Source organism: Prionailurus viverrinus, chromosome C1, assembly GCF_022837055.1.
Source record: "Prionailurus viverrinus isolate Anna chromosome C1, UM_Priviv_1.0, whole genome shotgun sequence".
NCBI classification, from domain to species: domain Eukaryota; kingdom Metazoa; phylum Chordata; class Mammalia; order Carnivora; family Felidae; genus Prionailurus; species Prionailurus viverrinus.
In genome coordinates this window covers 8,541,953-8,564,668 of record NC_062568.1, presented here as the reverse complement: position 1 = coordinate 8,564,668, position 22,716 = coordinate 8,541,953, and the positions used below count along the sequence as shown (strand labels likewise).

At 41.1% G+C, this 22,716-nt stretch overlaps 1 protein-coding gene across 6 annotated transcripts in view; it reads right to left on the bottom strand.

Annotated features, from left to right (window-relative positions):
• DOCK10 (dedicator of cytokinesis 10) overlaps positions 1-22,716 on the bottom strand; it is a 272,061-nt gene that overhangs the window by 24,858 nt on the left and 224,487 nt on the right. For 5 of the 6 annotated variants that reach the window (XM_047873141.1, XM_047873137.1, XM_047873138.1 and 2 more), the window contains exons 29-46: positions 22,070-22,153; positions 19,565-19,661; positions 17,790-17,834; positions 15,877-16,052; positions 15,635-15,751; positions 14,299-14,410; positions 13,456-13,577; positions 13,245-13,359; positions 13,087-13,153; positions 12,800-12,847; positions 11,896-11,997; positions 9,724-9,848; positions 8,293-8,405; positions 6,349-6,486; positions 5,496-5,678; positions 4,855-4,965; positions 2,166-2,381; positions 173-230 (exon numbers count right to left, since the gene is read on the bottom strand). In XM_047873141.1, the coding sequence (XP_047729097.1) occupies positions 173-230; positions 2,166-2,381; positions 4,855-4,965; positions 5,496-5,678; positions 6,349-6,486; positions 8,293-8,405; positions 9,724-9,848; positions 11,896-11,997; positions 12,800-12,847; positions 13,087-13,153; positions 13,245-13,359; positions 13,456-13,577; positions 14,299-14,410; positions 15,635-15,751; positions 15,877-16,052; positions 17,790-17,834; positions 19,565-19,661; positions 22,070-22,153 (2,029 nt within the window). The remainder of the gene's footprint in view (positions 1-172; positions 231-2,165; positions 2,382-4,854; positions 4,966-5,495; positions 5,679-6,348; positions 6,487-8,292; positions 8,406-9,723; positions 9,849-11,895; positions 11,998-12,799; positions 12,848-13,086; positions 13,154-13,244; positions 13,360-13,455; positions 13,578-14,298; positions 14,411-15,634; positions 15,752-15,876; positions 16,053-17,789; positions 17,835-19,564; positions 19,662-22,069; positions 22,154-22,716) is intronic. The other variant, XM_047873140.1, reaches the window with a different exon arrangement.

Here is a 22,716-nt window from a genome sequence, read left to right as displayed (position 1 = left end):
TAGTGGCATGAAAGCTAAAATTGATAAGTACGGCATAATTAAAACTATCTGTGACCATTAATGTTACTTAATGAAACATAACTGAGATTATTACTAAAATCAAGAAGTTAATTTTAATTTAGGCTTCAGCATGTCACTTCTGGACTTTTCTCCCTGCACACGGTCGTCTTACCTTTTCTTTTCAGGTATTCCGCAATGAGGGCAGCTATATGGATGTAACACATCGCGGCCTGTAAGAAAAAAGAACGGTTTTAGAGGAAGGCACAGCACAGAGCTGACTAATCAGGACTAACCTTCCTAGGTGAGTCAGTATTCCATGTAAGAATACATGGAGGAATCCTTTTAATGACGGAGTTAAAAACAAGAATCAGTCTGATTTCCAAAGCGTTCACAATCAAGAATAAGATGCTGGGGCGCCTGGGTGGCGTAGTCAGTTAAGCGTCCGACTTCAGCCAGGTCACGATCTCACGGTCCGTGAGTTCGAGCCCCGCGTCAGGCTCTGGGCTGATGGCTGGGAGCCTGGAGCCTGTTTCCGATTCTGTGTCTCCCTCTCTCTCTGCCCCTCCCTGCCCCTCCCCCGTTCATGCTCTGTCTCTCTCTGACCCCCCCCCCCAAAAAAAAACGTTGAAAAAAAGAATAAAATGCCTATTCAAGAAGTTTTGTTTGTGTGCTTATCTGGGTGTTATCTTCAAGTGGGTGAATGAACTGACCTCAAGAATTTTTCTGTAGAATTACCTTCCTTCCTATTTAAGCCTAATGTAGATATTTTATTTTATTATTATTTTTTTTAATAAATTAATTTATTTTGAGAGAGACAGAGACAGTATGAATGGGGGAGGGGCAGAGAGAGAGGGAGAGAGAGAATCCCAAGCCAACTCCGTGTTGTCAGCACAGAGCCCAACTCGGGGTTTGAACTCAGGAAACCGTGAGATCATGACCTGAGCCTAAACCAAGAGTTGAATGCTTAGCCGACTGAGCCATCCAGGTGTCCCTGATGTATATATTTTAAAATCCAATTCTCTTTTCTTGTTAAAACTATACACTACAGTATCGGGATCTAAATTGAAAATAAAATTAAGCTATCTTCTTACCTTTTCTGTTTCCAATAATGGCCCCCTTGGAATTTCTACTGCCTTTAAGATGGTCACCTCACAAGGTGGTACTTGATTAAATAGCGTGGCCTAACGTAATGTGTGCTCCCGCCAACCAGAATATATGGTGACATCTTAACGTTCTCTAGTATCTCCCAAAAAGCCTTGAGCATTGCTGAACAGGTACTAGAACTTGACCTGTTGACGGTCCAAATGACTTCAGCTTTTCCCTTGAAGTTTTATGGAGGGATTTCCCCATTTTCTGGGCAATCCAAGGAACTGGAGTTTCTCATTCTTGTCCCATCAAAGTGCCTCCAACCGCAGCTTCTGATTGGCTCTCTTTCTATCCCAGGATCCTTCACACGCGTTTAGAAGAACGTCAGGCTTAACTTCAGGTTTTAAGACCATCCCGGACATTTTAATCTCTTCCCCAAAGGGGCGTATTTCTGAGAATAAGGCAAAACTTTTCCATTTGGTGTCTAGAAACCACTTGGGTGCTGTGAACTGCTACATAAAAAGCCACCCAGGGTTTAAACGGACATTGAAACGTTAGCTATTGATTTATAATCTTCACACCGTGCATTCTCCTCACAGGGCTCGTGAGAGTGTTAATATTTCCATCACCAGTTCAGACCAGCTGCAAATGAGGACAGATTACCCCAGCCTGAGATTACTCACTATGAAGGCAAGCTTCCCCATCCGAGTCCGATTACAGGGAAGAAGTTTTAAAACACAGAAGATTAACTTACATAACTCAATTTCTCAATTTCCAGACACACCGTTCCAACCATCCTCCCTAGTCTTAGGCTTTTAACGTTTAGTTCTGCATTGCGTATCCTAATTACACTGCATATCCCAATTACAGCTGGTACCAACAACTGTGGCTTTTACTTGGTATCGTTTACATGGAGTCAGGAATTCTTGAATTCTATGTGCAAATTTAATGCACATAATATATAATCGGGTCATACCTAGATGAGCGGGAAAATATGGTAACCTACTGTAAATGAAAATCCAATCGCCCCGATAAAGGAGACAATGCCAATGGAGAAGGACTGAGCCTTTGCTAATCACCTCGGATAAGTCGCCGTTTCTTGCGTGAATCTTGGCCATGCTTTCCAGCCAGGTCCTGCGCAGCTCAGGGGTGCTTGCATAGGAGTTTGCCAGGCTGTACTGGAGATCCACCAGCATCTCGGGGTCCTTCTCATGCTCTTTCATCTGAGCTGTGGCCATCAAAACAGTCCTTATACGTTTTGTCAGATCTTTCACCTCTGCTGGGAAGTTGCTGTTCTTTGGAAAAGAGAGAGGCTGGGTCATTATCGGTTTCAAATTCCTAAGATAAGTTACTTCAAGTTATGCTATTATTATTATTTTTTTTTTAATTTTTTTTTCAACGTTTATTTATTTTTGGGACAGAGAGAGACAGAGCATGAACGGGGGAGGGTCAGAGAGAGAGGGAGACACAGAATCGGAAACTGGCTCCAGGCTCTGAGCCATCAGCCCAGAGCCTGATGCGGGGCTCAAACTCCCAAACCGGGAGATCGTGACCTGGCTGAAGTCGGACGCTTAACCGACTGCGCCACCCAGGCACCCCAAGTTATGCTATTATTTATGGCATCGTCTCACTGTTTGATGCGTTCTCTATCTTGTTCATAAGCATGTACTTTCTTTATACGCGCATCTTATGTATTGTGGTTGTGTATACATTTGAACATTAGAACTGTAGTAGACGCCGTCTTATCTGCTCACCTAGCTTCTTCTAGTAATAGCATCCTGATTGTTCTTTGAGACGCTCTCCTCTCTGGCTCTGGGTCATGTGATTTGAAAGGTCTACTTCCTTCACAGGCACCAGGGTGTGGCCCACGTTCTTGACCTGGCCAATCATATTCTTTGATCCCTCAAGCCAGGTATTGGTTTAGGGATGGGCATACGATAACAAGGTTCAGTTTTGGGACTTTAACTGACACAACTGAATGGAGGGCTTCTTTCACGTATAGGATACTTCGATATCCTCAGAATTTCTGAGAAAGTACGCTCAAGGGGAGATCCTGCTTGTAAATGAAGTGAACGAAGAGGAAAATTGAACTAAGAGACAGAGAGAGGTGAAAATAGAGGCAGTAGGGAGGGGGTGTGAAAACATTATTTTTTAATGTGTAAAGGTTTTTTTATTCAAATCATTTTTTCCAGTTTTGTTCAGAAGTAACTGTCATACATCACTATATAAATGTAAGGCATGCAGCATAGCAGTTTAATTGATATACATTGTGACAGGAGTAGCACAATAGGTTCGGCTAACAGCCATCTTCTCCTATAGACGCAGAATAGAGACAAGAAAGAAAGAAGAAAAAAGGAAAACAAAATTCCCCTTACGAAGACAGCTCATAGGATTTTCTCTCTTAACTACCTCTTCTTTTTTTTTTTCTTTTATGTTTACATATTTTTGAGAGAGAGACAGAGTGTGAGCAGGGGAGGGGCAGAGAGAGACGGGCACACAGAATCCGAAGCAGGCTCCAGGCGCTGAGCTGTCAGCACAGAGCCCGACGCGGGGCCCGAACCCACAAACCGTGAGATCGTGACCGGAGCCGAAGTCGGACGCTTAACCGACTGAGCCACCCAGGCGCCCCTCTGAGCTACCTCTTCTATATAACATAGAGCGATGTTAGCTATAGTCCTCATGTTGTACCTGACATCCCCAGTACTTATCTATCTTACAATTAGAAGTTTGTACCTTTTCACCACCCTCCTCCAATTTCCTCACCCCCACCCTGCCTCTGATAACCATGAGTCTGATTTCTTTCTTCGTGATTTTCAGGGTTTTTTTTTTAAGATTATACATATAAGTGAGATCATACAGTACTTGTTTATCTTTGACCTATTTCACCCAGTGTAATGCCTTCAGTGTCCATCCATGTTGTCACAAATGGTAGGACTGCCTCAGATTTTGTGGCTGACTGCTATTCCATTGACTATATACACCACAACCGCTTTATCCATTCGTTCACTGGTGGACACGTAGCTTGTTGCCGTGCCTTGGCTATTGTAAATAATGCTGTTATGAACATGGGGTGCACATATCTTTTTGAATTAATGTGAAAACATTTTAATTTCTGGGTTCAGCCATGCCCAATGCCAGGCCCTTATCCCTGGACTTTTCAGTACTGTGATTAAAGGAGAAGTCTTCAGAAATTTCTAAAAGAAAGATTAAATACATTTGACCTACAATAGGATTATGAGAGAATCACTGTATTTCTGGATATTTGTGGTTAGTGTTCTTTTTTTATTTTTGGTAAAATTTTTTAATGTTTATTTATTTTTGAGAGAGGGGGAGACAGAGCATGAGTGGGGGAGAGGCAGAGAGAGGGGGCACACAGAATCTGACGCAGGCTCCAGGCTCTGAGCTGCCAGCACAGAGCCCGACGTGGGACGTGGGGCTTGAACTCACAAACCGTGAGATCACGGCCTGATCCAAAGTGGGACGCTTAACCTTAACAATGAGCTGCCCCGGCGCCCCTTGTGGTTAGTATTCTTGTTATAGCTCATTCAACCACCCGTCTTGGAAATTCCAAGCAACAGATGATAGACTGACAGTGTTAGAGCTGATCGGCAATTCAGCAAGCAAACTCAATGTAAGCACTCAGTTTAAGTCACAATACACAAAACACAGAATTTGGATATTTTTTTTTTTTTGATTTGGATATTTCACAAAAGAATCCAGTTTAGTTTATTCCCAAGTCTTTGAAAATGTCCATAAAGCATTTCTTACTTTCATCTGCTTGTCTCCATTAGCAAAATTGTTGGTAATTGCAAGGGAATGCTGAAACCGAGAGCCTCCAATCCCAGCATCGGCGATTAACTGGCTTACAGCCTTGATAAGCTAGAAGAGAAGAGAAAAAGAAAACTCCAAAGGTACTAACTCAGAAATAGTAATATTAAAGAAACCCACTGGATTGGATGAATGTACCATTGATTTCTCCCTGTGGGTCCAAAGAATAGCATCTTTATGCCTTAAAATTTTCAGAAGGCCACGTAATCTAGGGTGTTTCCTATGATTTAAAATATTTAAAGAAGGTTGCAGGAATCTTGGGATGCCTTAAAGGAAGACATTTCTGGATTTGGAATCTGGTGGGGTTTGGCATCCTAGAGATAGTCACGGTTTCCTGAGTTGTGTATTCTATTCGATTCTGTTCCTTGGCAGAAGAAAAGTAAAAGTGGAATTATGGGCTGTGTTGATTTCTGCCCAGCTGCCCTCTTCCTCTGAACCAGAGCGGAGTGTGTTGAGTCTCTTTAAGGAGGAATCTAGTAGAAGAGTTGGTAGGTCTTGCCCAGGGGCCTAGAGGCTTTTATCAATGCTGAAACAGAAGAGTGGCTTTAACAACAGCATTAATGGAAACTGGAAGCACTTACTTGTAAGTGGGACCGGACAATTGACTTCTGCTTATTAAATTCAAAATTCTTCCTCATGAAAAAGTAGAGAAGGGCTGATGCTTCTGTCTGAGTTGACCGTGACCTGTGGTTACAGCATTTTAGGACTTCATAGCAGAAGGATCCACACAGGTCGGCAGGCCCTTGAAAGAACGCTGAAGGAAACTATGGAGGTAGAACGGTTGGTTAAGTTGGGGCGGGGGGGCGGGGGCCATGCCTTCATTTTGCTGTGTTTCTGCTTGCATTTTAAAATTCCTTAGAACAAATCCGCCTTTTTTTTTTAACCCAGGCAAGTGGAAGAGATATAATTGTATTTATTTAAGTCCATATTAATATTTCTCTTTTTTTCCTAGAAATAATCATTCTCTACATGGTAAGTATCCCAGGCACCAATGATGACAACCCGAAACTAGTGAATGAGAGCTTTGAAGTGTTTCCTCTTCACCCAACATTGTAAAACCACAGGGATCCTCAAAAGTTGGCAGCTGTGTCTACTTTAAGGTGGAAACTTCACTTGGCATGAATGGAGATCACAGATGACGACATGCATTTTCCCCGACTCTCTGTCACAAATACTGAGGACCCCCCCAGAAGATGGCTACATGGTAATAATATTCCCTTTCGATATCCAAGTAGACAAGTTGTCAAGACTGTTAACTGTCAAGACCAGGAATCAAATGGCTTATTAAAACCAATAAAAATACTCTAATAAAACCAAATAAGCCAAAATAAAAGGAAACGGACTTTCTTTCCTCCATACTGAGAGATGTAAGGATTAACACGTGTTTATTATCATCCTTTACTGAGCTCTCACTGGAACCGGGAGAACTCTTACCTTGCAAACAAACAGTCTCAAGGAGGCAAACACGTGCTTCAGCGCTGTGGCTGACTGGTTGACTTGGAAAAAGACCATGTAGGTGTCAAAGACCCTTTTCATCATGGAATTTTGACATTCAGATTGTTGGAGTTGTCTCTGGAAATTCAACACAGAAGTTATTTAGGATGAGTGAAAAGGCACCTGTATTCTTTCAAAAGATATTTACTGTGAGCCTACTATGTGGTAGGCACAACTCTGGGTAATGGAGATAGTGTTGAATAAGAAGATAAGGTCTATGTTCCCAATGAAACTTACACAGCAGGGATTGGAAAAAATTACTAAATAAGAAAATAGAGCAGAATGATGCGATATAATAAAAAGTAACTGGCTTGGGCAAGGATTACTTTAGGTAGGGTGGGCAGCCAAGACCCTCTAATGGATGAACTGACACGTGAGCTGAAGGAATTGGCTATGGGCAGATCTGAAGGGACTAATCAAGAAGACAGAAGCAGCTAGTACCAGGGATATGAGTTGGGAAGAAGCTTATGAGTTCAAAGTTGAGGAAAAAAAGGGCAGAGGAGCCTGAACAGAGCATGGGGTGAGATCGGGACAGAGGTAGGAGATGAGGTCACAGGGAGGCAGGTCCTCGTAGGCATCGGTAGGGCCTTTAAGATGTCTGAGATTTGACTGACATTTGCACTGAGTAATAAAGATTTAAAATATGGTGTTTGTTTTTTTTCTACCACCATGCTGACACTTTTCCTGAAAGCAGGGATTTTTTGGCATAATCATTGTGTTTGGTGTAGACGTTATTCAATGGACCCAACTGTTCCTACTTTAACCCCGAACATCTGTAAGCTCATTAGATTGAGCTAATATTCCAAATATCTTTATTGAGGTATAACTGGCATACAATTTCTATAGTTTGAGTTTATTAAATTTTATATAAATGGCATCAGACAGTAACTGAGCGTAACTGAGCAGCGTTCTATTGTATGGATATACCACCATTTTTTAAATCCATTCACCTGTTGATGTACACTTGGGTTGTTTTCATCACTTATTAAAAATAAGGCTTGTATGAACATTTGTGTACACAGGTTTTTGTGACCAAATGCTTTTATTTCTCCTGGGTAAATGCTTAGTATTGGAATGGCCGGTTACATAATGGACACACGTTTAACTTTTTAGACTGCCATACTGTTTTCCAGAGTGTTTGCATGCCCGCCATTGGTGGATAAGAGTTCCAGTTTTTTCATACCCTTGCCAAAACGTGGTATGGTCAGTCTTTTTAACTTAAGTCATTCTACCACTATGTAGGTATTATTTTCACCAAAGATATACAGATGACAAATAAGCACACAAAAAGATGCTCAGCATTATTAGTCTGTTGGATCTAGCCATCATTTGTCTCTCCCCCTGAGTCTGAAAAAGTGGAGTCCCACTCTCAGTCAGCTCGGCTTGCCTGAGGGTGAAGCAGGAGAAGCAAATAAGAATATTTATTATTTGACAATAGTGAAATACATATGTATGTATATCATTTGAGCATTAGTCAACTTCTGATAAACTCTGAGTCTCAGTTGTAAAACTTTTTCCACTGACACTTAGGCTGATTTATGTAACGTTAATTGATTTCATAAAATATTAAATTAAAAAAATGTTTATTTATCTTTGAAGGAGAGAGAGAGCGTGACCAGGGGAGGGGACAGAGAGAGAGAGAGAGAGAGAGAGAGAGAGAGAGAGACAGAATCTGAAACAGGCTCCAGGCTCTGGGCTTCATCACAGAGCCCGAAGCAGGGCTCAAACTCACAGACCCCGGGATCATGACCTGAGCCAAAGTCAGATGCTTAACCGAATGAGCCACCCAGGTGCCCCAGTAAAATATTTTTTTTTTCTTGACTTCCCATGACTTTTCCACCTCCCATTTTATCATGTTGCAGAAGATGTTATAGTCACACTTACCTGGTGAGTCTGGGTGAAGAGTGATAGCAGGTCTAGGATAGTCAGGCACACCTCTGTAGCAATATTGGCCTCTGTGTCCACATGGTGCATGATGTCTATTTCATTGGAGTTGCCTACAAAATATGAAGTAGAAAATACATAAATGTCTAAGAAAATTCTTTGTATTCCATAAAGGGCTTTCTTCTATTATAACATTTTCACTGTTTTCTGGTGTTTTGATAAATAATTTATGAAATCAAAGTGCTTTTGAATAATTATAACATTTTCACTGTTTTCTGGTGTTTTGATAAATAATTTATGAAATCAAAGTGCTTATTGGCTGAATCAAAAACTAAAGACTGTCCGTCTAAAGACAGAGGCTTTAACGGATCCTATAGACTAAATGTTTGTGTTGCCCCGAATTCCTGCGTTGAAGCCCTAAGTGTGATGGTATTTGGAGATGGGATATTTGAGAGGTAATTAGCTCATGAGGGCGGAGCTCTCATGAATGGGTTCGTGCTCTTATAAAAAGAGGCACCAGAAAGGGAGCCTTTCTCTCTGTCATATGAGGACACAAGAAGAAGGTGGCCATCTGCAAACCAGGAAAAGGGTTCTCACCAGACATCAAATCTGTTGGTACCTTGATCTTGGACCTCCCACCCTCCAGAACCATAAGAAATAAATGTTTGTTGTTTAAGCCTCCCAGACAATTCTCTTGTAGCCACTCAAACTAAGAGTGTAGGCCCTTTTCATATGTCAGCTGTAGACAAGAGTGACCCATTTGCCATTATTTCTTACTTCTTTTCCATTGATTTAGGCATTGACAGAGTCATAGTCCTTTCATACTCAGTCTGGGGCAAGTTTTAGGCTCCTACTCTAATAGACTAAATGTATAGTCTCAGTGGACAGTGTGCATTAGTGGCCATTAAAGGCCCTAAATATATTCATAGGTGAAGGCATCTGCCTTTCGTCACATGTCCCTAACCACTAACATGTACACAATACAAAACACTGGGCTCCATTTTTTCCTCATTCACAAGCTGGAATGTGTGCATCACCGGGTTCAATATATCACACTTAGTGCTTCTAGGACATGGACAACTTTCTCCTCGTCCCAAACAGCAGACAGTAATAATCTGGTTGACAGAGGTCCCTGTAACCCTCACAATAGCAAATCCACCTGACATCAGAGGAGCTACATGGAGCACATTATCCTGAGAGATTTGCCTGTTTCCTTTCCTATAAGGACACTTCAGTTTTTAAACTCCCTCTCTGCTGATCTTTTTCCTCTAAGAAAAATTCCCTGGGCTACAGCAAGCCTGAAAAGCAACGGTCTCAGTAACACACTAACATTCCTTACGTTTCTGAAACATTCTAACGCATTTAATGTCTTCCACGCATCTAGAGAAACACCGCTAGCCATCTCGGTCCTATTATTTCTCGTTTACTTACTGGACATGGTATTGTCTAACATCTGTAAAAGTTTGGGATTAGAAAGTGCATTTTTGCCTCGAATTATAGGTAAAGTTTGTGATCGGTGCTGCTTATGTCCTTCATGAGCGGACGTGGTATGCATCCTGAAAATTAAATAAGAAAATAGGTTATGGTACGAGAGATATGAGATACAAATGTTCATTCAAAAATTCTAGACTGAGTCAAATATAAACAACTTTTACCCAGAGATGTTTTATGAAAAATATTAATTACAGGAGACATGATCAAAGGGACTTTTAAGAGTGCTTTTGGAGACGTTTTATTTAAGCCCAAAAAGGGTTCAGAAGGATGCTCGGTACCAAAGAGTAATAGAAGAATAATAGATACTAAGTCTGAACAAGCATATTCGTTATTATTTAATGAAACCATGAGATTTCATGGGAATTCCATGGTATTCAATCTTCATAGGGGAGAGAGCTAGCGGGGGGACCCTGGTGCAGCTACATTCCCAGGATGATGATAATGGTCTGCAACAGCTCTCATTCAATGTCTCCTTGGCACTCCCACCTGGTGGAATGAGCCAGTGTTATGTGGGAGTAAAGACACTTCCCATTCTTGACTTTCATTTCTGCTATCATTTGGCCAAGGCAATAAAACATTTTTTTTTGAGTAAAGTAGGCAATAAGAGATACCCTGAAGAGTCAAGCCTATAGAAGAGGCAATGGTTTTCTCTTGGTCACACTTTTCAAGGGGTTATTTGGTTTTGACCACATCAAATGTTCTGGATGGATCGAGGCCAGAAGACCTAACTTTGGTTTTCAGTAGTTAGGGGAGCCCTGAAGCTACAAGAAAAAATGAGTTCTGGCTTGTATGGCTTGGACCTTTGGGACTGATTTATTTCCAGGTTTTGGGTCTATTTTGGTCTGGAGCTTCTGGAGGAAAAAATCCTGGTGCCTAGGAGGGGAGGGGTAGGAATGGCCAGGACGTGTCTAGATGGTTCAGGAAGAAGCCTGCAATTTAACCCACCAAACGTCAACAAAACTGCAGTGACCTCAGGTACCTTACTATTGTCTTTAAAGGCAGAAAGTCATTGTTGATAGTCTTCTCTCCTATTACCATTGGGAAAACACGCCTATTACATTTTCTCATTTGCTTTCACACAAGGGGCAACTTCGAGGAGTCCCTATGGGCTAAGAGGCAAAACTTACTCCATGGTTTTTTGGTTATATACTACTTTCTTATTTCTGAAATTCTTTCTAAAATATAGCCATTTTCATATTACATATTATTATGGTAACTTTGGGAAGAATAAATCAAACTGGAGAAAATTTTAGCAAAGAATTCTTACTTATGAGACCCAGGGGAGATTTAAAGTAGGATTTCAGGGCAAAATCCTCCCACAGGGTAGGTTCATAAAGGATGACTCCAGGCCCTATGTGCTAGTCAAACCGGTGTAATGACTAGGAAATCGAACACGAGCTTATGGAGCCATCCGTGTTTCCTCACGGCTTGCGACCCTTTAAAAAACAATTTTAGGGGCACCTGGTGGCTCAGTCAGTTAAGCGTCTGACTTCGGCTCAGGTCACGATCTTGCGGTTCGTGGGTACAAGCCCCTTGTCGGGCTCTGTGCTGAAATCTCAGAGCCTGAAGCCGGCTTCGGATTCTGTGTCTCCCCCTCTCTCTGCACCTCCCCCACTTGCACTCTGTCTCTCTCGTTCTCAAAAATAAATAAACATAAAAAAAATAAATAGATAAAAACCAGTTTTAGCTCTGAGGACACTGCTAACGTATTACAATGACTGAAAGGTATGGGGAGATACGACCTCACATTTGATATGTCACTAGGAGGTTAGCAAACATTAAATGAGTCATTTATTGGAATGATGTCTTTTCGGGCTCAGTTAAATTACGGTACTATTAACCTCCATCCACTGCATGGCATTGTGCCCCAAGTGCACATAAATAAGTCATAATCCTTGACTCTTAGGTTTTCACAAGCTAGCGGAGCAGATCGAGGAGAGTTTCTGCATGTGGTTTGAAGTGTATGCATACATACATATGCATGTGCCTGCTTGTGCATGCACATGTGGAAGCATCTGTATCCCTCCACACACACACGCACACACACACACACACGCACATACGCATAAACACAATATGATTACAAATATCAAGCAAATGCGACATTACCATTGTGGCAAGGGACCTGATGTTTGGCAGGAAGGGTTAGAGCCTTTGAGAGTTCCATTGTTCTGGGTGGACTGCACAAATTTAAATGCTGCAGCAATTTTCCTGCAAGGGAAACTGAGGTTTTAATCACAGTTCAGTATTTGTAATTTATTTTTAAATAAAGACTGGCCACTGGCAACACGACTACTGAACAACAAAATAGTCTGCGTGCTATGAAAGATAAAATCACATCATCTTTTGGGAATGGGAAATGGGGGTTTAGTGAAAGTGCTGGGGGCTTCGTGGTCTCTCATGAGAAAACAATGTCAACACAAAGTTATTCTAGATTAATTTTTCTTTTCAGCTTACTGGGAGTATATTCTTTCTTTCTTTCTTTCTTTCTTTCTTTCTTTGTACAGTTGACACACAACGTTATATTAGTTTCATGTGTACAACATAGTGATTTGACAAGTCTATGTATGTTGCACTCACCATAAGTGTGGCTACTATCTGTCCCCAAACCACAAAACCACTGACTGTATTCCCTGTGCTGTACCTTTTATTCCTGTGACTTATTCACATTGGATGTATTCACATTGGATGTAGAAGGTTCATAGGAATCTTCTACATTACATCCATGCAAAATGATAGATAAATTAGCTCGGACGATACAGGAAATGTGGCTTCCTTTTAGAAATGTATGTTTTGTGCTTTTCTCCCTAGACAGCTTTTAACTAGTCCTAGATCTATGACGAGTACATGGCAAGTGTCAAACTTCTACGTCTACTCTGAGGTCAACCTTACGATCCTTATGTGCACCTTCAGATTTCTAACATATACTTTGAAGTCCAACCTGATATACATTAATAGATGCCATATTTTTTTTAAAGATAAGACTAACCTAGTGGAATTTAAAAATTGTTACCTTATTATATTGCGTCTTCCTAGGTATCTGAAATTTTGAAGACAAACACTAGAAAGGAAAAAAAAGGCCACATTCCAATTATTCATGTCCTTTTGTTTATACAAACTGTTCATTTAAGAAGTACATTAAAAGAAAAGTTGATTTTATGCATATTTTATGCATGACTACTACTGATAGATAGTAGGACATTCTAAGGACATATGGGTCCTTAGAATGAAGGATGGTATACTGAACCATTTTGAAGCTTCCAGAAAAAAACAGGTTAACAAATCAACTCTATAACTTACTCCAAGATGCTGAAGAAGTCAGACACCTCTGGACTGGGTGCTCTTTGCCAGTAGGCAATCAGCGTCTCTGGAAGGAAACACCATGTAGCATGAGACTCTCGGAAATTCAATTTTTTTTCCTTTTTAAAAATTTTAATTTTCAAGGGCTCTCTCTTTACCCTCTGAAATTGTCTTCATAATGTGAAGAAAGCACATGAGAAGGCTCCTGGTTTCTGCTTGATCTAACTTGTCAAATCGAAGGGTTGACCCTATCAAAGACAAGGGTCTAGGGATCTAGGAACGGAAGAACCAAGAAAGACTGAATTAGCGAGGCGGGGGGGGGGGGGCGCTGGCTCTTCAGGTGCTGGGTAACTGGAGGAGAAGCCCCACCTTTTCGCAGTTGTCTGTTTTCTCGCTGCTCTTCTCATTGGTGCTTGGGTTGGAGTCAAGACTTGCCAGGGATGCTCTGGAGTCAGCATGGTTTACTGTAGAAATAGCTATTGATGAAAATGCTGCAAACACAAGCCACAGCACACAGATGGTAATGAGATGTAATGGGCACACACACAGAGCTAAAACGATGACCCAAAAAGATGTTGATCATTGAGGTGGTAGGAGCATTGGGGAAGGCTGACATGATAGAGTCTGAAACTGCCATTGAAGACATGCGACATTTTAAGAATGATCACGGTGGCCATGCCAGCCTTAAGGATTTAGGGAAATTTAGACCAGTATAAATGGAAATAAGGTGAAGCTTGTTCCTTTGATTTCTTAAACAGCTTTTGAAAGGCTCTCTTTTAAAAACGCTTTCATGCAAGTTCATAAGGATGCTTTGGGGGGAGAAGCTTTCAAGTTTTGACAGTTTATAAGAAATCAAGATGACATTTCCAAAATAGTTCTTAAAAATAAATTCCGAAGTTGTTGGGGCTATTATATTTTAAAAGGTTGTATGCAATGAAAACTTAAAAGATTGTTTCCAGAATGAAATATTTTGGTAACATCTGAGTAGATTGCTCTTTGAGCCAAGTAAAACTGAATGCTAAGTAGAAGAGGAAGCCCCTGGATGAGCTTCCAAGAAATATGTAAAGAGACTCTTTAGCTCTATAAATAGAGTGTACTTTGACATACAGCAATTATGCATACTGGATTATGGAGTGGGTAAAAAGCACGATGATATGTCATGTAAACATGGAAGAGAGTTAAACACAAGTGTTTTTGCAAGGTCTTAAGTACCTGCTATGGAATTTAAAACATCTTTAGAAAATGACGTATCCACAGAATTTGCATGTTTCATAGCCGACTGGCTGTGAAATCCTCCATTGGTGCTGAGGTCATCTCTAGACCCCTGTATTCGAAGCACAGAAGAGATTAATGGGAATCGCCACATTTCAACATTGTAAACCCACATATGCCTTCTTTGTTACACTTTCAGTTCGACGATATTTGATCTGATCTTTTATATTCCAGCAAAGGTCTTCTGCCAAAGCAAGCAATGAAAATGAATACAGTCACAACCATACTCTTAGTCACATTTTGACTTCTTATGTGGTTTTTTTTTTTACTATCTTTCAGCTATAAACTGGTTGGAATGGCTACTGCTGTTTTATGGATGATACTCTAGATTATCATGAGTTATCTTACGTATATTACTATTACTAAAAGCTAATTCCAAATACTTATTATGTACCAGTCTCTAGGCCTAGTGTTTTCTACTAGAGAATTTAATCCTCCTAAGAATCCTGTAATGTAGGAACTCTATCCGATTCCATAAATAAGAAAGCAGAGGTTTAAAGAGGCTGGATAGACACGCCTGGGTGGCTTAGTCAGTTGAATGTCTGACTTCAGCTCAGGTCATGATCTCACAGTCTGTGAGTTCCAGCCCTGCACCAGGCTTTCTGCTGTCAATGCAGAGCTCGCTTCAGATCCTCTGTCCCTCCCCCCGTCCCTCCCCCACCCACATTCTCTCTCTTAAAAATCAATAAACACTAAAAAAAAAAAAAAAAATAAAGACACTGGATGACTTATCGAAGGTTACATTGTTAGTAACTGATGTCACTACTATTTACACAAGGGCTTCCTCTAAAGAGCATTCCAAAGGCCTAGCTCCTAACCGCGAGAGAGTAATATCTTGCATTCACATGGCCTGTTGTGTGACCACGACGGTGGCTCAGTGGAGGAGGGAGGACAAACAGGCCACTCCTGGGGTGTGACTGAGGCCCTCCGCTACCCTAACACCAGGTGGTCGCAAAGCCCGTGCGGAAAGGTGGCAGGGGGAGAGGGTGTGCACTGAGGATGGGGCCGTGCACGCGACAGAGGAACCTGGTAAAAACTGGACAGAACTGGGGGGGTGATACAGAGGAGAGAGGACAGTGAAACCCAAATGTCGACTACGTGGATGAGGCGGAAGGCTCCAGGGACCAATCCGGAACAAAGGAGACTGACGTGGACGTCTCAAAATAGCTAGCAGCAGTGTTCTGTTTGCTCACGGGTGGGGGAAGATGGCTATCCAGGGCAAAAAGTGGGTGAACTCTTGATTCAAATGCACATTTGAAATATTCTGTAAACTTACTTGGTTGGATGTGTTGACGGTAAAAGGATATAAGTCCTTCAGGTAAATCCTTGGCATATTGTCCAGAAGCATGCCATACAGGGGCATGTATAGACTTGCTATCTGGGCCTGTTTCTCCTAGGTGGGAAGGTGGCCGAGAGAAATGATTCGCATAAAAATCAATAGACTGTAGGTTTGATATGCATTTAATGCAGTGAGCCATGAAATGGTGTTTAGGGAAGAGAGAAGAGAAAATCACTCACGGGTTCTCTGTATCGATCATCAAAGGAATGCTTAGCCATTAGATTTTTTAGGACAGCTAAAGCTGAGTGCCTGATGTCCTGGTCTTCTTGCAGGGCAAAGCCAACTTCTCGAAGTAGAATTCCAATTAAGAAGTGTTTGCGGCAAAATTCATTCGTGACCGAATATTCAGGCATATCTTTGGGAGGAGAGTGAAGCGGGCATGTGATTGAAAGTCAAACGATCACTCTATAATCGAGAAAGGTTTATCCAACCACCACCAACCTCTCTCACTACCGGGGAGGGGTTCAGTAACGCAGTCTCGCTACCGGGAGGAGAAATGAGGGAGAGTATACTGCTACCAATAGTCAAATTCCATGAGTAGCGTGTCTACAGTGTCACAGGAGCTGAGAGGAGAAGAGCTCACTTTCTGTCTGGAGGAATCAGGAGATGTCACTGGCAGGAATTGTCGAGAGGGGCCTTTGAGGCTGCTGAAGGTCGGAGGTGCAGGGGGCCCGGAGCCAGTGGAGGTGGTGGGAGGGTGTGGGTGGAAGAGAAGAGGTTGGGAGGACAAAGGTTCCATGGCACAGATTTCCGAAGCCCACAGTGTGTCAGTGTGTGGGAAACACAGGTTGGGGGATGCCAGTCAGCACAGCGGCCAAGGAGGGGGCGGGGACTGAGACTTGAGGGGCACTTGGGGCTGGGTGATGGAGAGACTAAAGCACACATCCTTTAGCTGGCACCTGGGATCCTCCATTTGGCACTGAATTCTGTAGAACGTGTGAAGTCACCAATGGCATTGAGATCGGTGGCCTGATCAGACCTGTGCTTATTCATTTGTTCGCATGGTGACAGGACATAAATGAGTTATTCTGTGGGGGAAATGTGAGGAGCGGGCTACAATACCGGAGGCTCGGCCACAAGGCAGGGAGCGAAGAAGTGAGATGTGTCTGGGAGGGAACAGAAGGACCCGAGTTGTAGAAGAAAAATTACCAGGGTAAGTTGGCTGAAGGACGTGAAGGAGCAAGGAGAGGGAAACCAAACGGGGCTGCAAAATTTTGTGCCTGAATCAGGGAGAAGTTGGAACGTCACAATTTCCAGTAAGAGTTGTCCAGCGTCCTTCCTAAATGTAACTGTTAACAACAGGACCAGCACCCATTTCTGGAACATGTACTGAGTGCCAACACTAGGCTAAGCACCGTAGAGGTGTTATGTCCGTGAATCCTCGCGGTTACCCGTTAGATGTAATGATCTCTTGGAATATTCCAGTCCATAATTGACTAGGGGCAAATTAAACATAAGGAGTTTTGTAGTCCATGAAAATGCCACTGGCTGTGGAAAAGCAGGGAATGGGAGGGTCAGGAGATAGAGGTCCAAGGGCTCAGTTAGGTTAAAAATATGTCTCCACGAAATAGCGAGTACTCGTGAGGGGCCAGAAGTGGAACAAAACTTTGTAATTGCCAACCTAAAACTAGAGAAAAGTTTTGCCCAGACTATTTTAAGTTATGAACCTAATTCAAGCAAAAATAATAATCAACCTCAATCTTGAGAAACTAGCTGAAAAACCAGGCTGCGGTGCCTTGACAGAAATATATAATGCTAGTTATACTGAACAAACATGTTATGACATGTACCAAGGAATTTTATTTATGAGGTACCCTAAGAAAATTTCAGATGATTTGGGAAATTAAAAAAAATGTCAAACTCTGGAGAATAAACAATGAAAGAATTCAAGTTGGGGAAGCATTTAATTATCTGTGGCAAGAGAACAGTTCAGTCAGCTTGTTGACAACTTTGTATGATATTAAACACATGACTATTTTTGGCATCCGGAAATGGCATCTGGAAATTTGTGGTATCTATGCCAACCAATATTATCAGATTATGATGTACTTATTGATGCTTAGAGAATCTAATATAAAACATAATTATTTACCTGATGCATGTAACTCTTGAGTTGATTCTGAAGGCGTCAAGGGATCTGGATTTAATATAAATAAACAAATAAGTTAAGATATACACATACATACACGTTATATTCGTGAACTATGGGTAATTTATACTGAAAAACTGTATTATCCTAAAACATAAGTGAGTCTCCTCAAAAAAGCTTTATGTTTGAAGACAAATACCATAGGCTGGTTGCTTCCTTAGAAAGGAATGTCATGAACAGAGTTATTTTCATTCCTGGCCTTTTACTTGAATACTTATTTTTCTACCAGAAATCCGCATGCAATGAAACATGTATTTTTTATGTTCACCGTTGATAATATCACATCTACAAGGAGACTATGAGGCCTTTTCCTGAGTTACAGATCAACAGTAAACAACTGGGATCAAAAGGGTACAATAGGTTTGCTTTTCTTGAGTATCTTAACCAGCCTGTCTAGCCCAATAATAAGTTGGCAATAGTTTATAAAAAAATAAAAAGGAATACAAAACAAACCAAAAGGCGAAAAATGTTATTGTCCAAGATGACATTTCTACCTCTTTTTCTACGAAGGCATTTAGATTAAATATGCTTCATAAATTAGGAAAGAAAGGGATATTGTTATAGCTTTTATTTAAGATTGAAATGACAAAACGTTTACAGGCTTGATAATGTATTTTATTTTCCCTCCAAAATATTAGTTTTGTGTGATACATACAGTATAAGCTACAATACATGTAAGGAGGCTCTTTACCATCCTTTTTTTCTGCTTTCCATGAATATCAAAACTGCTCCTTGTGGATAATTTACTCACTGCTTAGAAGGAAGGTCTTTTTTTCCTTTCTTTCCTTCCTTCCTCCCTCTCTTTCTGCCTTCCCTCCCTCCCTCCCTCTTTTCCTCCTTCCTTTCATTCTTGAGGTACAATTGACTATAACATTATATTGATTTCAGGTGTACAACATAATGATTCACTACTGATGCAGGGTGAAGTCGAAGCACAGTATTTTAAGTTCTTAAATCATTTTAATGGTTTCTTTGCATCCTGATATTTGATTGTCTTCTGAGAGCTAGATGTGTGATGATCATCTTGGTATCTATGTATATTGGTATAGATGCAATACATTAATAAAAGTTATACACAAAAAGATTTTCGGTGGACCACTTATGCTATAGTAAATATAGAAATGGGAAGCAACTGTCTCCACCTCCTTCTAATCCAGAGGTACCAAGTATTTACAATGGTGCACCCCTTCCCACTTTCCTCCCTCTTTCCTTCCTTCCTTCCTCGTTTTCAAGGCAACAAGGTTTTTTTTTTTTTTTGTATAAAACTCATGTTGAGGAATTGCATTTTAACACCATTACACACACTAATTGATAACTCCAAGTGAATTTGTACTCACAAAGTATAACCTCTCTCCCCCCTTAATTTTGAGCCTTTCAAAATCAAAGGAGAGTTCTCTTTTGGGGCCAGTAGAGTCAAAGTATTGTTGTATTAAAATTCTTTTGATTTATGTTCGCCGATTTTATAATTTTGTTGGCTTTCTCTTTAATGAAAAAGGAAATCTAGACAAAAACTGAGAAATATGGAGCCACATTCTTCATCACGTGACACCAACTTCTTGGTGTCTTCACCTGATTACCTGGGTCTAATGCCCATGTAACAGCTTCAGGGGAGATCAAGACCAAGGAAACAGGAAAACAACAACACACAAAGGTCGTGCAAACAAACTTATACGAGTGTTCACTTTGCAGGCACTGATGAGCATTCTGGGAGTTATTACCTGGAATGTTTGCTGATCTTATGGGGAGACACAAAGGAATAAAGTGCTCATGCTGACATACTTCTTGAAGAAAATCAAATTTATACTGGCATAAGGTCTGAAAAAAAAAAGCAAACCGAATGATTGTTATTTATACACCAAGAGGGTTAAGAAAAAAATCTGCACTTGAATCTTATATCTAAAAAGAAGATGTAGTTAATTTTGTGTGACCACCAGGTAATTGTTAAGTTGACAGGCTTTTGTCCCCCTGAAGTGGTAAATAGAGTAGGACTCCCTTTATGTGAATTTTTTTAATGTTTAATGTTTAATGGCCCATGAGGGAGGAGCAGAGAGAGAGGGAGACACAGAATCCAAAGCAGGCTCCAAGTTCTGAGCTGTCAGCACAGAACCCCATGTAGGGCTCGAACCCACGAACAGTGAGGTCATGACCTGAGCCAAAGTCGGATGCTTAACAGATTGAGCCAGCCAGGTGCCCCTGGACTCCCTAAATTTGGAGATCGGTCAAGGCCTCCTTAGGAAATGATCCCATTTGTAACCCATACTGAGCCGCTGTGAGATCCAATCCTGTGCAGTGTGCATTTTCCACTTCTTTTGGCTTCTGTCAGAACGTGTTTATTCTGAAAGGAATTATACGTCACCACATGCACAGAGCTCTAAAACCACGGTCAGCTCATAGGACAGTTCCCTGTGATCACCTCTTGGGATCCAGCGCTAAAGACGTCAATGGGGCATGTGATCCAACACTAGACTAACTCTCTCCACAGGCCCTTTGTTCTCAGACTGAGTTACTGAAATTCGCCTTTTTCTGCCTTGCAAACAGGCCTGTCTTCTCAATGATATTTTGATTAGGACAGTAATAAATGGATTTAGACATGGTCTAAGACAGCTTTATACATGTGTTAAAAACAATCACATAAGAAGGAACAATTAGCACATTCATAAATATTCTATTTTCACTGACATGCAGACTGAGTAATCAATTTTTAAGACTCATTTGGGTTGTGTTCACTAATACCAGCTAACAAAATAAAACATATTCCATTTGCTCAGATTATTTTAGAATTCTATTTTGTGGCAATTTTGGTTAATAATTTAAAATACTGTCGTTTCAAACGAGAATAGTGCTTGACTTAACCCTTTGCATCAAAGTGAACAGGAGCATAATTAAATTGTATGTTAATTATTTTTCAATGAGTATGTTCTGTTTTCTCTCTAAAAGAGTACATAATTAAGATCTCCTTGAATTATACCTAAAAGGATATTCTGCGAATTTCATGCATAATTGGGGCACTAACAAAGAATATTCTTTCAAAAAATATTTACAGAGGAAACTGGATTCTCAAAACCCAAATGGCATAGAATCATGTAACTCCCCTAGTCAAAAGTAAATCTCCACTGCCCTCAAAATAATATTCAGATTCCTAAGCGTGGCATGAAAGGATATAAGAAGATCATTATTTACTTTTGGCCTCTCTAAATTTGTTATTCTTTCCCAGTACCAAGATAATTACCCCTTGGGGACTTTCCTTCTTCCTAATGGGCAAAGGTTACTGGGGAACTATTAACTCAGGTGCCCTGTCTTCCTTCCTTAAGAGGCAGGCATGTGACCCAAAGCGGGTTGGTCACACACTTCCTCTCTGGAATGTAAATCTTAAGCCGAGTGTTAAGAGAAAGAAAATGGTCCCAATGTATTTTTTAAGCAGTAGCAGAGCTTGGCCCATGGTTCCTCCTTTGCAATGACTCTTGTGCCCTAGTCCCTGCTCTTTCTCAAGCCCAGCTTTCCATCTCTTTCTTTCACTGATGTCATTGCTCTTCTAATACTCCCCTGTTGCTCAAACTGGCGTAAGTTTCTGTTGCTTGCAACCCAGAGAATCTTAACTGGTACAGCTTTCATGATCTCACCCATGTCCAGTCTTATTTTCCTCCAGCATATGCCCATCTGTAGCTCAATGGTTCTCAAACTTGAGAGTACCTAAGAATCACCTCAAAGCCTTATTGGAATACAGGTTTCTGGGCTCCACCTGTCACAGTCCGTTCTCAGCTCACTGGTCTGGGAACCACACTTGGAGAATCACTGCTCTCCAGCCTATCTCTCGACACATCCTCCCTATTTAGGAAGAGGGGGTCAACTGTCCTATTTTGCCCCAGACTGAACAATTTCAGAAAAGTGAGATGTTCAGTGCTAAAACCAAGGCAGTCAAGCAAACTGGGCTGTAAGAACTGTGGCTGAAAAGAATCCCTCCTTTCACCACCCACCGGAAATAAGAGTGAAACATCACACATTCATGTTCACACTCCACATGCCACAGCCTCCCCATTAAGAAAGGACTTGGGAGCCTAACTCAGATGAACCGTTTTAAAAGGCTGCCTCTCACTGGGATAGACATTATTTTTTGATGTGGAGAACGCACAGGCTAAGGTTTTAGGCAGCCAGACACAGAGACTAGTTTATTTATTTATAACGCAATGGTTTAGAAAGCAATCCCGCCTGCACTTGGCTCTTACCTTGAGATCACCAGAGGAGAACATGCTGATGTAATTGTTAACCATCTTAAATACAAAGCCCCGGTCCATAAATGTAAAACAGCGCTAAAAAAATATAAAATTGTAAATTCAGATATTTTTACTTTAAAGATCGTTAAAGATTTTAGAAAAGATGAATAAATATATTGCAGTCAAATGATATTTAGCTAAATGTGTTGTGTAATAAATGTTTAAAAAAACTCGACACCATATTTAGGCATTCACCCACGTATGGCAACTAATTAAAACACTAGATAGAGCGCGCACACCAGAAAGTTACAAACTTTTCTTTGTCAACTTTATTTGAACAGCACTTAGAGTTCTGCAGTGAAATATCACAGCCCTTTCCTTTCCTTTCTATACAGAAGGTTTTAGCTTTTACTTGTCTATTCTTTAATCACTTAGTTCCATTTTGTTACCGTGTTTTAGTAATCTGACTCTGGGGTTTGTAGGGCGAAGGAAGATCCCTTGCGGCACAGCACTGGGTACGGAATAGGGGTGGCAGCGATGGGTCAGGAAAGCCTTTTTACCTTTCTGGCTTCCTTCAACAGAAGGTTGAAGGAAAGAAAACCTTTCTTTTCAGGCAAGGCAGCTTGACTTTGAAGAGTGAAGGTAAGAGACCCTGAGAT